The sequence below is a fragment of the Melospiza melodia genome, chromosome 19, assembly GCF_035770615.1.
Source record: "Melospiza melodia melodia isolate bMelMel2 chromosome 19, bMelMel2.pri, whole genome shotgun sequence".
Lineage (NCBI taxonomy): Eukaryota > Metazoa > Chordata > Aves > Passeriformes > Passerellidae > Melospiza > Melospiza melodia.
This window is the reverse complement of record NC_086212.1, coordinates 12,574,919-12,589,443: the sequence shown is the minus strand read 5'-3', so window position 1 is coordinate 12,589,443 and position 14,525 is coordinate 12,574,919. Positions and strand designations below refer to the sequence as shown.

General features: G+C 46.8%; 2 protein-coding genes across 3 annotated transcripts; one reads left to right on the top strand and one right to left on the bottom strand.

The window, feature by feature from the left end:
• Positions 1-654: 654 nt before the first annotated feature.
• On the bottom strand, positions 655-6,714 carry CTSZ (cathepsin Z). Its single transcript, XM_063172577.1, has 6 exons — positions 6,561-6,714; positions 5,877-6,040; positions 4,102-4,281; positions 3,364-3,514; positions 3,004-3,166; positions 655-1,454 (listed from the first exon to the last, which is right to left on the bottom strand). The coding sequence occupies exons 1-6, from the start codon at positions 6,695-6,697 to the stop codon at positions 1,341-1,343; spliced, it is 909 nt and encodes a 302-aa protein (XP_063028647.1). The 5' UTR covers positions 6,698-6,714; the 3' UTR covers positions 655-1,340.
• Positions 6,715-7,252: 538 nt separating this feature from the next.
• TUBB1 (tubulin beta 1 class VI) lies at positions 7,253-14,328 on the top strand. 2 transcript variants are annotated; one of them, XM_063172573.1, is made up of 4 exons: positions 7,253-7,524; positions 11,884-11,992; positions 12,154-12,264; positions 12,385-14,328. In XM_063172573.1, exons 1-4 carry the CDS (start codon positions 7,516-7,518, stop codon positions 13,461-13,463), a joined length of 1,308 nt encoding a protein of 435 aa, XP_063028643.1. In that variant the 5' UTR covers positions 7,253-7,515; the 3' UTR covers positions 13,464-14,328. The 2 variants fall into 2 exon arrangements, with proteins under 2 accessions (XP_063028643.1, XP_063028641.1); XM_063172571.1 differs by lacking the exon at positions 7,253-7,524 and adding an exon at positions 10,317-10,456.
• Positions 14,329-14,525: the final 197 nt, after the last annotated feature.

The window sequence follows — 14,525 nt, the reverse complement described above, 5'->3', positions numbered from 1 at the left end:
TACACCCCTCACTTTTAAACCAACAGTAATTTTCTTGAACAAACAAGCACATTTTGCTCCTCCAAGTACATCTGTTCTCTGAAGAAGCTGCTTTCTAAAAGACACTGAAACTCTTAAGTCCAGATGGATGTAAATTTAAAAAGGAAATCACCTGAAAAGGGCAAAAGTTGCTTCTCTAGAGGCTGTTGTGAACTTCCTTGCTTATCTTTGAATAAAAGATTTACTGTTATTCTAGCTAACTCTCACCATTTAAAATTTGCATGTGACCTAGTTTTTGTAATTTAAGTAAACTGTTGAATCAACAGCAGAAATTATTCACCTTATAGAGAATAAATTTAGGATCCAGCCCTATACAAGCTCTTGGTGATAATCAAGAGCAGTTTGCTCTGTGTTTATGCAGCTTTACCAGCGGTTTAAACAAGATTTATCTTTACTTCCCTGTGTTCAGCTTGGTATCACTTCCTCTAAACAGTTCCTCTGTAGATGATTTGTAACTTGTTAAACCCTTTGTGAAGCTGTGATCAGTGCTGTCCCACAATCCTGTTCATACCCAGTTGCTGTTTGAACCAGCATCACTGCTGTATAAAATTGTTCATCAGGCCAGAGAGAGACAACCACACACCTGCATTAATAAGCTCTTAAGACCCAGTCATGTAAGAGAAAAAGTCTGTTTATTAAATCAGTTAGCAATGTCAGGCAGAAACATCTGATATGGCACTGATTTGTAATATTAGTGAGTAGTTCAGGGTTATGGTAATTTATGTTTTGCCTCTTTAGGAGAAAAAAGGCATAATCACATATTAAAACAAGAAATTTGAGCAAAGACAAGGCTAATCAAGTAAGAAGTGTTTAGACTGTCTTTTGGTTAAAGTAATTCCCATTATATAATTTTGGTGGATAAAAGCAACTTCATTTAACAATTCCAACACCACTATTTCACCAGGAGGTCAAGCAAACAAGGTTCAATATTTTTAATTTATCAGGTCCAGACTTATCATGGCTTTTGCATCATTGCAACATATTTGGTCAGTACTGTCACAGAACTTAAAAGAAGCTCTAGACCCAAATATTGAGTACACTTTTCCAGTACATCTACACGATTTGTATTTAAAAAAAAATAGATATTTACATGTACAGGTTCTGTGATTCAGTCAGTGTGATTTTAATACTGTGCATCAAGGCAGACAACTCCTTCATGGGTGAATTACTTCAAGGTGTAAATAAAATTAGGGCAGTTCTGTATTTTTTGAAGGCAGTCTTGGGCTATTATTCTTTAAACAAGAGGAGCTTGTGCTAGGAAGCTTCCAAAGTACCCAAACACAAAGCTGTACCATGTAGAATCAAGGCAGTATGGGATCCCCATATGCACAGTCCTCTTCAATAGCCAGATTGTAGTCTGCTCCTCTCCCACCCTTGTAGGCACTGGTCACAATCCTCAGCCAGCCTCTTTCACCCTGTAAAGGATTGAATTTGCATTTTAAATTAGGAAACAGCTGTAAGAATGTGTGTTGGTGAGCCTGTTCTGCCAAATAGGAGTGATGAGGTGAATGGAGAATTCACTCAAGCTGAAGTGCAGCCCTGGAGTCATGGGGCAATCTGCCTGGATGAATTTACATCCCACTCACCCAGTGTAGGGGCCTGAGTTAACTTATGTATTGTAAATATATGTATGGCAGTGAAAGATCTTTGTATTGTATTAGTGACCCTGCCCTGATTCTAGTTATTGTAAATGGGCTGCAGCTGTGATGTCCTTGATTGGGCAGCAGCTGTAGCCCATGGAGGTAGCTGAGATAAAAGGGGGCGGGGTGGTCAGGGAGAGCCTGGGAGAGGAGCCCTGACCGAGAAGCAACAACACCACTGCTGTGAAGATCTGCTGTGAGAAAACCACCCAGAAGGTATGAGACTCAGGAAATATAATTATACAACAATATGAATACAACATCTGGTGACCCCGACGTGATAAAGATCTGCAGCCACAATGAACATCGAATGAAGGTATGGAATCCCCCGGACAGCCGAGAGCTGTGGCAGCCTGAGAGCTGGGACAGAAGATAGGACAGCTGAGAGCTGTGGCAGCCTGAGAGCTGGGACTAGACAGCTGAGAGCTGTGGCAGCCTGAGAGCTGGGACTATAGAAGAAAAGACAGCTGAGAGCTGTGGCAGCCTGAGAGCTGGGACTATAGAATATAGGAAGGCCTTTAAATCAAGGAGCTGTAACAGCAGAAAGCTATAAGATTATGGCTTTTCAGAGAGCTGTAAGACTATGGCCTTTGAGGAGAAGAGCCTGGGAACATCTAGGGATTTTTGTGTGTGTTTAAAGACAGCTGAGAGCTGTGGCAGCCTGAGAGCTGGGACAGATATGTATATTGTAACTGTGTATTGTAAAATTGTTAAAAGAAAAGGGGGAAATGTAGGGGCCTGAGTTAACTTATGTATTGTAAATATATGTATGGCAGTGAAAGATCTTTGTATTGTATTAGTGACCCTGCCCTGATTCTAGTTATTGTAAATGGGCTGCAGCTGTGATGTCCTTGATTGGGCAGCAGCTGTAGCCCATGGAGGTAGCTGAGATAAAAGGGGGCGGGGTGGTCAGGGAGAGCCTGGGAGAGGAGCCCTGACCGAGAAGCAACAACACCACTGCTGTGAAGATCTGCTGTGAGAAAACCACCCAGAAGGTATGAGACTCAGGAAATATAATTATACAACAATATGAATACAACAACCCAGTCCTGGTCCATGACTGCATTTTTGCCTACAACTCACAGCAATTTCCAGCTGCCCATAACAGGAGCTGCACGTCCTTGAAAGGCAGAATTTGGGATAGAGCTGAAAGTTATTACTCAAATAACTTTGGCCAAATATCCTTGCCTTCAGATTGGCTGGGTGTCATTTTTAAACTGGCAGTGTAGTTCAAAGCAAGTTTCAGTTTTATATCCACAGGCTGCAGTTTAGCAAGTGACAAACCCCACCCCCAAGCCCAAGGTGTGTTGCTGTGTCTCCTTACCCAGGGCTCACCCCAGGAGTTCCGGACTATCCAATATTCTGTCCCGTTCTCCACGCCCCAGCCAGCCACAGACACGATGTGATTCACTGTGGGTGAGGGGTTGTACTCTGTGTACAGCCCCCCTGTGTAGGCATCCAGCTTTTCTGTAGCCATGATGCCACAGCTGCAAGAAAACAGAGAGAGAAGGTTTCACACGAGGGGATCAAGGCAGGGGCCTGGCTAAAAAACAACTGGGTTTCTTGTATTTTGAATTCTGATCTCAGTTTATAGACAAACTAGAGTCTGCATGTTAGAGCAGAGCTGCGGACACATGCTAGAGTGAAAATGTACACAGAGTTTCATGTATCTTTTTTTTTTTACCTAATTGGTCCATTAGTGTAGATTTCTGCCATCATTTTTTCTCTTCCACTGACAGACCCATAGTCAGCAACTTTCCAGAGAGTGTAGTTCTTGATCACATGGCATTCTCCAAAAGTGACACAAGTTCCACACTGGTTGAACTTCTTACACTCTGCAAAACAGAGGTGACATTACCACTGAAAGTAATCTGCAGGATTTTTCTTGTGTTTTCTTCAAGTGAAGTGATTGTAGGACACTGAGCTTTTATAATATAATTGAGGCAGATATTAATAACTTCAGAGTAATTATTAATACATATTCTCTCTGGTGAACTCAATTGTTTTCTGGAAACCACATTTAAAGTCCCTTTTATCACCACTTACTGCTCTTTACTTCACAGGTATAAATACTTTGTTGAGGACATAGAGAAACCATTCCAGTCATACATGACCAAAGGTTAAGTTTCTCCTTTGCTCAGCTTGAGGTGACACTTGTAAATATTTCAGTACATTAGAGATTGTGTGTCACAGATTTAAGAGAATAAGTTAAAACAATTCAGCTGTGCAAACTTGCCTGAGCACGATTTAGTGCTACCCTGTCTGTCTGGAGCAGGAGACACACACAGGCCGGTAAAGAAAACCTGCTCTGTCAGTCAAACAGCAGGAACCAGTACTCTGAAAACCCAAACCATTTTTTTTAAATACACTAAGATCTGCCAAAGCTGGGAAGAAACCCTAGAGCAAAGCAGAGGCACCCTACTTTGGTCCTTGGCCTGGTAGTTGTTGCAGGTCTCGTCGGGGATGCCGTGGTCGTGCGCGTACCTCCAGACCCCCGAGTGGTCCCCGCCCTCGCAGGAGCCAGCGTCAGCACAGTCGATGACATTCTGCACAGACAGGTAGGCAGAGGGCCAGGCCCCTTTCCTCTTGATGTTGATTCGGTCTGCAAGGACAAGAAACTGGGGTTTGCTGCTGGAATTCGTGGGTGGCTGCACATTGCAGCTGCCTTTGAAACTCTCTCCTCTCCATTGAACCTGCCACTGGCTGCAGACTGCAGCACTTGTGGTTGGAAAGGCTCTGCTGTCTGCAGAGAGGAACACAGCCTGACCTAATTCAAACCAGAGGCTGAGCTATTGTTGTGGGTTTCCATTAGGAGGGGTTTTTCCATTAAAAACTCAGCAAAAACATGGAGATGAGTAAGATCTGTCTAAGGCCTTGAAGAGCCCTAAACCTCTTTTAATTCAAGACACAGCTTCTGAAAACTTCCAGATCTGTTTCCTGATTTTGACAGTGAAGACTTTTCAAATACACATCTAAAAACAGCTCTGAGCATCATCTTTTAGAGGAGTAGAGATTTATGTATAAGCCCATGCATAAACATAAGCCCATGGAGCCCAGGCTGCTGGCTCTGTGAGACAGTCTAAATGCAGGAGAAAGCTTTCAGACTTATCTGCTTGCTGTTACACCAGCATCTCACTGTTATCCTGCCATCTCAGACAGGCACCACCACCCTGCTGCCTTCTTTTGTCAGAAACAAGAAGCTTACTTGGCGGAAAAGCTTCCTGATGAGTATTTATAAACTGCTTTTCTGCATTAACAGTTTTAACTGATGCCACTGTAGTTACTTTAAATCCTATTAGTACCAACAACATTCAAATAAACTTGACAGAACAGGGAGCTATCATCCCAGCCTAATCTTCCTGCAAGCTGCTGTATTTTACTGTCCCAGTCCTTCACTCCATGCTGGCAGGTGTCATACCTGTCCACATCCTTGTGTGCTGCATGATTCCTGCTGTCTGCTCACACCTGCCTTGTCTGCCCCCTTCTCCCCAGTTTGCTGTTTCCCCTTCACAGATAATTTTCCTACAGCCTCCCTATGCAAATAGTGCTTCTCCAGCACGAAGCTGTTGCATGCAAATCATGCATTCTCTCTAGAGCCACTACTTCTCCATCTGTAGCAAACCACTACTTCCCCTTGACTAAGAAAAAGGCTGAAATCAGATTTAGTGTCTGCTGGGGGGTCAGTTCTGGCAGTGACAGGGCTCCTGCAGCAAGTATCCCACAAGAGGCACTTTGTTTCATTTCCTCGTTGCCAGCCATGGCTGGAGAGCCCCTGCTCTAGTGAGGGACCAGAAGGAGACCTGACAACTCTTTTGCATTGGCTGCCATCACCACACCTCTGAGGGAAGGGCAGAAACTCCAGCTCTTAGCCCAGGACCAAAAGAGCAGTCTGGGAGGAGCTATGGCCACATTCCTTCTGCCAACAGGTTTTTAACCACATACCAGCATTCCCCCCTTGCTGCCTTTGGATAAGGTGGACACAGCCACACTCTGGTTGCTTTTCCTATTGAAACCAACCCTCCTTGCCTTCAGCTTGGGCATTCCCACTGTTCTGGTGTATTCACAGGCACCTCAGCCTCAGTTTTGCTGCGTTAGTCCCTGCAGTGATTTAGCACCTTACACCAGCTGTCATTAACCTGAATCTAAACCTCCTTTGCTTCCAAACACTCCCGATTGCAGCGGGGAGCCCGGGGGTACCTGCCAAGGCGCTGGTGCTGCCGTGGGCCCAGCAGGAGCCGCAGTACTGCGGGATGTGCTGGTTCCGAGTGGTGCTGGCGTAGTTCACCCCGTTCACGTTCCGCCAGTCCCAGCTCCGCGGCAGCGCCGACACGTCCAGGTACTCGTGCGGGCGGGGGTAGGTCCTGGGGAGGGGGGAACGGGACGGAGAGGGAGCGCCGGCATCCCCCGGAGCAGGACGGCCGGGTGTTATTTAAAGCAAAAAAAAAAAACAAACAAACAAAACAAACAAACAAACAAAAAAAAAACCACAAAAAACTCAAACCTCGGATTTCACCGAGCTTCATAACGAGCCCGCGAGTGCCCGCCGGCGTCACGTGACCGATCCGGCCCCGCGGTCTCGTGACCGCTCCCCCCCCCCCCCCCCGGCCCATCCCGGACCCCAGAGCGGCCCCGGGAGCGCCCGAACACCCCCGGGAACCCCCGAAATCCTCAGGGAACGCCTGAAATCCCCGAACCCCTCGGGCACCCCCAGACCCCCCCCGGACACCCTCGAAACCCCCCGGGAACCCCTGAAATCCCCCAGACCTCTCCGGGCACCCCCGAAAACCCCGAACCCCCTCAGGCCCCGGCTGTGCCCGCCCAGCGCTGCCCTCGGCCGTGCCACCCGTGAGGGGCCGGAGGGCACACGGCAGCGAAGCGCACCTGAGGCCGGGCGCCCTGCGCGGGGCCGGGCGGTAGCAGTGCTGCCCCTCCCTGAAGTGCAGCCCGGCGCGGGCGGGCGGGCAGAGGCAGCCGCAGAGCAGCAGGAGCGCGATGAGGGGCGGCGGCGGCGGGGCCATGCTGGGACAGCGGCGGCTGCCGGGCTGCGGCCGCGCCGGGGTTTGAGGGCGGAGGGGAGGAGCGGAGGCACGGGCGGGGCCGGGCCAGGCCGGGCCGGGCTCACCTGCGGCGGGCGGGGACAGCGGGCCGGGACAGCGGGCGGGGACAGCGGGTCGGGACAGCGGGCCGGCCCCGCGCCCTCCTCGGTGCCGCCTCAGCGTGTCCGAGGGAACACTGGGGAACGAGGAGCCAACTCAATCCCGCCGTCCCAGCCCCCAGTGGCGCTTCCAGCTCAAAAATTCGGTCACATGAGTTGTGATTGTGTCTGGGACAGGCCCTGTCACAGGTTTCTTCACCTTTGGCCTAACACCTCAGCATTGTGCTAGACTGTGGCCAGAAACTGTGACTGGATTTTTGTTTGTTGTTTTTTTTTCCTAGTCCCAATTTCTGGATTTCTCAAGCCCTTTAATGCTACAATTAGCAAAGGAACACAGGCCGGTGTCCATTTTCTAGGCTGCTCCTTAGGGCTTGAATATCTGAAGGTTCTTCATTATTTGCTAGAAGATTTAGTCAATAGTAAAATTAGTTTTCTAATTTTCCTGCAGAAGCTTCTAGTGACTGTGTGAATGGATTATCAGTCTCTTTTGCATACATTAGATAGAAGTTTTCATGTTTGATAAACAGGTTTACTAAACCACAGACAGTTCTTCCCTCCTAGCTTCTCTTCCTTGGCTTTCAGCACTTTTTGCAGAGGGCCTGAGGTTTATTAGCTCCACACGATGAGCAGAGAAACTGAGGCACAGAGAACAAACACAGGAAAAGGAACAGCAGAGCACGAATGGAGCCTGTGAGTTGAATGCATTGGTTTTGGTATCATTATTAGGGGTGATTCAGTTAGCCCAGGGTAGTTAAGACTTGCATCAGCTTGTCTGGCAGCCATTCACAGATCTCTGTAAAATTATCTGATGCCCTGTAGCCAGGCTTATCTCAAACTGAATAGGCTTTCCTCTCAACAATCTTCTCTGCTACTCTGAAAAGCCAGCTCCTCCCAAGCAAACCATAAAAAAAGAGTATCCCAGAATGCCTCCTTGCACATGCATGTTTATTGGGGATAGTGTTAAAAAACCCAAAAATCAACCAAGGAAACAAAACCAACAACAAATAGCCCAGCAACCACAAAAGCCTGGTGTCTCTGTGGTCTCAGCTCGAGCCCAACAGCAGGACTGTGGCATCTGGGAGCAGTGGCAGCCTGATAATGTGCCCAGTGCCCCAGCTGTGCCCAGTGCCAGGCTGCTCCTAATCTCCCCCGTGCCAAAGTGCCGGAGAGCCGGCCCATCCAGCTCAGCCCCGCTCCCCGGTGCCTCTCTCTGCTAATCTGCAGCTGCACACGGGCCGTGGCACTGCCGCGAGTCCCGCGGGGTCAACAGGCCCGGGGCTCGCTGGGCTGAGCAGGGACTGCAGCTAAACCTCCACAGAAACAGCCCCTCCTAGGCCGGCCTTGGATAAACTCAGACAGAAATGCAGATGGGGAGGAGAGGGAAAAGAGGCCCAAGCCCACAAACATCTCAGCTGCCCGGTGTCATGTGCCAGAATTTTTAAGGCTCTATAAGGAAGCGCTTCAGAGGAGGCACATGATTCTGGGGAGCTATTTTCAGCAAGAGGAAAAACCCCTATTGAGTGATTGCTTATTTCTTTTGCTTCCCTTTCCCCCCTTTCCTTGGGAGATGTGCTCAGTGAATTTACTTAACGCTGAAATTATTTTGTTAAATTTTCTGGACAGTGAATTAGCACCTTCAGCCTCTTCCTAAGCTGTGTCTATTGTGAATACATTGCATATTTTAAATTTATATTAACTAATATTTTTATAAATTAATATATTTTTTATATTTTATATTTATTTAGTATTTGTTATTGGCATTGTGTCAATGTCTATTCAGAATGCAGCAGTTGAATATACAACTCAGATGTGCATTGCTGCTCTTAGCTAAGGATGGTTGGAGGAAACAAGTACAAAATGTGCATAAATAAAATGAGATATGCTTTTTAAGTAAATGTCCAAATAACCTTTTCAGAATTTTCTTAGGGAATTGTAGAAGGAATTGTGTCTCTTGCTGGGTAAACTGGCTTTCCACGTATCTTTTGAAAATGATAAAATGATTGTGTTTTAAGGAAACGAAATGAATCTACCTGCGTTTGAAGTCTTCCTTTTATTGCTCCCTAATCAGCGTGCTCACAGCATGGCAGAGGATGACAGATGTTTGCTCTCTATTTTTTTAAAATGCACTTCTGGTGCTGAGCTCTGTGTCAGGAGCAGTTGTCTGTTCCTTCATTGGTTGGTGGGGGAGGTGGAAGTCATCAAGTGGAGGGGAAGCCTGGAATAAGCTGATTTTTCTTCTGGAACCACATGGAAGCTCAGAAATCCCTTATCTCCAGCAACCCATAAAGTGGTTGAGCAGTGACATTCAGGGAGTCAAGGCTTCCCCTTTCACCATTTCATGCTGAATAGTTTTAAGGTGCTTTCCAAATTATAGTTCCTTTCCCCATCCTTAAAAGGAACACTTGCAAGGCAGCGACGGTCACTTGACATGTCATGAAACTGCTCTGGGCTTCCACAAGTCATTTTAGCCTGGGTTTCTGCTGCTCAGTGATACTGGTGCTGGTTATCAGCAGGCAAACATGACTGTGCTGTGTTGTGTTCTGCCTCACAGCGTTTCCTTTAGCAAGGGAAATGTTTCACTCAGTGAATGTTACAGTTCACTTCAGAGAGCTTCAGTGAAATGGGGTTTTCACCTCTAGCATGTTCCTGGCAAGTTCTGAAGCACACCTGAAATATAAGAAATTAAGAAACATTAGAAATGCTGTATTCTTAATGGGAGAGAGGGAGAGTTAACTGTGCAAGTTAATCACAGGTTAATTCAAGTTTTGGCTAAATATGATGGATTCCTATAAGTATTTAAGGACCAGGTATCACTGAGGGTACAGCGTTATTTTTATGTGTTACAAAGTATTTTTTGTTCCTGCTCCTGTTTCCCTCCTCCATGCAGTCAAACATCAGGAATTATGCTTGTTAGTGAACTGGAGTTTGCCTTGCAATCCTGCTCTCAAGTTGTTACCATTTTTATTATGGGTGTTGTCCTCTATGACTCATATGATGCTAAAATTTAAATTATGTGGCAGAAGCACATGTGCTTAATAAATTAAGATCACTCACTTTGGGCTATAATCTCTACATATGCAAATATATTTGTATATATATTATGTTTAATATAGAATAATGTACCACAAACAGAATATGCACATCCACAAACAGAATATGCACATCCACAAACAGAATATGCACATATATGCTGCACAGAGAGGGGAAGGGGTGCAGGTGACAGTGCTGCTCAGTGGAAGGGTGCAGGTGACAGTGCTGCTCTCCCAAGCACAGGTGGGGCACAGAGAGGGGAAGGGTGCAGGTGACAGTGCTGCTCTCCCAGGCACAGGTGCTGCCCCTGTGCTGCCATACCTGCACCCAGGCAGGGCAGGGGCCCCGGGCCCCTGGTGCAGAGCCTGGGGCTGGCTACTCCCCTGGCTGGCTGTGACACTCCCTGGGGTATAAAAGGGCCCCTGGGCCGGGCTGTGCTGGGTGTAGCTGATAGAGCAGCAGGCACAGGGCTCGTTCTGGGGAGCTGCAGAGCCTGGGTGAGGTTGTAGCCACCGGCAGGTCTGAGCCACACAAAATGCGTGAAATCGTGCACCTGCAGATTGGCCAGTGTGGGAACCAAATTGGATCCAAGGTAAGGTCTCTTTTCAACACTGATTACTGGCAGGGATCAGAGGTAGCAGGTCACACATCATCAGTGGATGGGCACTTCTGGGGGGACAATTACCTTGTAACTCAGTGGGGGGAAGCATGGCAGGTTAGCAGGGAACCATGACTATATTTTGGTATGAAACCAAAAGCTGGATTTGTTCCTTTAAGGTTATTGTTCATTTGCAATAACCATGGCCCAGGGATTGCAGGTGCACCAGAGCATTCCTGCTGGGACTCTGTTCCCAGGGGAACTCACATCCTCTGCAAGACACAAGTGACAGAGCCAGTAATTCCAGGGCTGTGAAGTTGTGTTGCTGGTACTTTAGCTCAGCCATGCAGCGGCTCTGCCACATTTTATTCTTCAATATCAAAGAATCATACAATGGTTTGTGTTGGAAGGGGTCTTAAAGATCATATGGGATCATATTAACCAACAGCATAACCTGTGTTAGAGTGTAGAATGACACAAAGTGTCACTGGCCTCCTGTGAGAGACAGGTGTCATTTGGAGTATTTTTATGTAGCTCAAACACTGGATGCTGTGACAGAGGGAGTAGTCACTATTGCTGACTTTCTGGGCTAGGAGTAAAATTACCCCTCAATTACTATGCTGTGTGATGTCCATACTTTCTTTTTTTTCTTTAATTGATAAGTAGGAAGTTGTCCAAAACTATCTATTTTGGGCTGGGAGGTCTTTTAAGACATGGGATAGTTGAGGGATTGTTTTGTCTTGTTCTTCCTCGCTTCTCCCACACCTAACCTTGATTCCTTTTAATGGAACGTGAACCATGGAACATGCACCTGTTGACAGTGCTGTATTTGTACACTCAAAATGGGACTGGACTGACCCAGAAGAGCTTTAATATTAGAATAGCCTGGTCATTACAGTGGGTGGGTGTGTCTGCATGAACCCTGCTGTGGCTGCTGCCCAGATAAGAGCCCAGCACAAGAGCACATCCATATGAGTGTCAAGATAGGACATTTAGGAGCAGCAGCTGTTTGAGGAAAGGCTTCCTCATGTACAAATTTGCCTGTGCCAGCTTTGTTGTGCCATGAGAGGACTCAGAGCAACTCTCCCTAATCCACACCCTCACAACGTTTTTGTAAGCTCATACCAAGTAGTAATTGTTATTTAAAATTTTAAACTAACATCAATTTTCTTTTACTATAAAGAGAACAAATTGAGGGCTGCCACCTATTAGCGCACGGGTCATAGCTAAGCAGCATAAATGGTCTGCTAAATTTTTCCCTCAGATTTATTTGGGAGAGGTAGAGAAGGATTCCTGTTCTGATCTGGTACATAAATGGCAGAGCATCCCCTGCTTCAGGCACAGTTCCCAGAGCTGGTGCTGAACACATGCTGAAAATAAAAAAATCATTCTCAGTGTGTTGTACCTCTTTCCTTTTGCAGTTCTGGGAGGTGCTTGGTGAGGAACATGGCATTGACATCACTGGGAACTACCGTGGGGATTCACCACTGCAGCTGGAGCGAATTAACGTGTACTTCAATGAGGCTTATTGTAAGTGCTCAGCAGAGCCAACAGGGAGGCTAAAATAAGTAATTAAAAAACCCACAAAAAGCCTAAACCACTCTAGGTGGACTGGACTTTCCAGAGTGCATTGTAAGCCTGTTTCTTTGACCACTAGCAGTAATTATTTGCATTAACTTTGTTTGTTCCAGCCCATAAGTACGTACCCCGTTCCATCCTGGTGGACCTGGAGCCTGGGACGATGGACAGTGTCCGCTCCAGCAGAATCGGGCCCCTCTTTCGGCCTGACAACTTCATCCATGGTATGCACAGCACACTGCCAGCAAACTGACTGCAGGCAGCTGTCCCAAAAGGGCCCCGCAAGTCCTTCAAAAATTCTCCTGTTAACTTTGTGCTTGTTCTTCCTGTAATTCTGTTCACAGGTAATTCAGGTGCTGGCAACAACTGGGCCAAGGGCCATTACACAGAAGGTGCTGAACTAATTGAAAACGTCATGGATGTGGTCAGGAACGAGTGTGAGAGCTGTGACTGCCTTCAGGGGTTCCAGCTCATCCATTCCCTTGGTGGTGGCACGGGCTCAGGCATGGGGACGCTCCTCATCAACAAGATCAGAGAGGAATATCCCGACAGGATCATGAACACCTTCAGCGTCGTGCCCTCCCCCAAGGTGTCGGACACGGTGGTGGAGCCGTACAACGCCATCCTCTCCATCCACCAGCTGATAGAGAACACCGATGAAACCTTCTGCATTGACAACGAGGCTCTCTATGATATTTGCTTCAGGACATTGAAGCTCACCAATCCCACCTACGGGGACCTCAACCACTTGGTGTCCCTCACCATGAGCGGCGTCACCACCTCGCTGCGCTTCCCCGGCCAGCTGAACGCGGATCTGCGCAAGCTGGCGGTGAACATGGTGCCCTTTCCTCGCCTGCACTTCTTCATGCCCGGCTTTGCCCCGCTGACAGCTCGGGGCAGCCAGCAGTACCGGGCCCTGACGGTGCCAGAGCTCACCCAGCAGATGTTCGACGCCCGGAACATGATGGCAGCGTGCGACCCCCGCCGCGGGCGCTACCTCACCGTGGCCTGCATCTTCAGGGGCAGAATGTCCACCAAGGAAGTGGACGAGCAGCTGCTCTCTGTCCAGACCAAGAACAGCTCCTACTTTGTGGAGTGGATCCCTAACAACGTGAAGGTGGCCGTGTGTGACATCCCGCCGCGAGGGCTGAAGATGGCAGCCACGTTTATTGGCAATAACACGGCCATCCAGGAGCTCTTCATCAGGGTGTCCGAGCAGTTCTCGGCCATGTTCAGGAGGAAAGCCTTTCTCCACTGGTACACGGGGGAAGGCATGGATGAGATGGAGTTTTCTGAAGCAGAAGGTAACACCAATGACCTCGTGTCCGAGTACCAGCAGTACCAGGATGCCACTGCAGACGTGGAAGAATTTGAAGAGGTAGAAGTGGAAGCAGAAGCCAAGCCAGAAAAGGAAGCAGAGTAAAAAGTATCAAAATATTCTCCAAATGAACCTGTTCACATTCACTAGAGACAAGCAATAGTCATCATCTGCATACCCAAAATAACACATCTCTTCAGAACTTCTGTGCATCTGGCCAAGTATATCTGATATTACAACACAGTGCTTTTGAAATTCATGGCAGCTCTGCTTTACTGTCTTGAACAACTGTTGAGATGGAATCTCTCCTCAAACCAATCCACTATGAGGACACGTCATCTCACACCAGCCTTTCCTGTATAAATGGATTCACTTTTGGAACACAATCACCAGATACTGAATGTACCATACAGCCACTGGGCCAGTGTATATAGATCAGGATCTTAAGCAATAGCAAAATATGCTGTCAGCTCATCACATGTATTTATTGTCAGGAAAACACAGTCCCTGCCGACTGTGAACTCGTTACTGTTTTAGGATCATGTGCACATCTCTGAGGCCTCCAAAGGCAGTGACTCTTTTATCACTCCACAGACTGATGTAGATCTGCAGAAACAACAGGGGGCAAATGACTGAATATGCACATTCTTATTTTATAAGTACTCTAATTGTTTTATCACATTGCTGGCTTATATTATTGCAGAGCTTGTATTCATTATCATGGTGTGGTTTGTTTCTGTTTCTAACTACAGGTTGAGTTACATTAGCACACTAAGTTGTGATATTGTGTAAAAGTTTTGGTGTGGCATTTTTTTTCCTAGGTACTAACTACTGTAAATTTTTTTCCTAACATTCAGTACAACAAAAATGACATAGAATGGTTTGTAGTTTGTTAATATAAATTCTATGGCAGTCACTAAAACAAAATCTTATTTTGCCTTCGTTAAAAAAAATTCTTGCCATCACAGCTGCCTACTTAATGTATCTATAATATTATTTTAAATAAAGATTATATACCATTCTATGAAAAGTTTTATACTTGAAACATTTGATAGACAAACCCCCATGGTTTATTCTTGCAAGAAGTAACTTTGAATTAAATTAGTTATACTCTTAAATGAAAAGGTTTAACAAAGGTTGTTGTACCTGAAGAAAGTAATGCCTGAT

Excerpts from the sequence above, each read along its gene's own strand:
- CTSZ (XM_063172577.1), bottom strand. The coding sequence starts at position 6,697 with ATGGCCCCGCCGCCGCCGCCCCTCATCGCGCTCCTGCTGCTCTGCGGC. Across the intron at positions 3,515-4,101 it reads CTACCAGGCCAAGGACCAAA|AGTGTAAGAAGTTCAACCAG; the intron begins GTAGGGTGCCTC and ends TCTGTTTTGCAG. Across the intron at positions 1,455-3,003 it reads ACTCCTGGGGTGAGCCCTGG|GGTGAAAGAGGCTGGCTGAG; the intron begins GTAAGGAGACAC and ends AATCCTTTACAG.
- TUBB1 (XM_063172571.1), top strand. The coding sequence starts at position 10,400 with ATGCGTGAAATCGTGCACCTGCAGATTGGCCAGTGTGGGAACCAAATT. Across the intron at positions 10,457-11,883 it reads GGAACCAAATTGGATCCAAG|TTCTGGGAGGTGCTTGGTGA; the intron begins GTAAGGTCTCTT and ends TTCCTTTTGCAG. Across the intron at positions 12,265-12,384 it reads GCCTGACAACTTCATCCATG|GTAATTCAGGTGCTGGCAAC; the intron begins GTATGCACAGCA and ends TTCTGTTCACAG.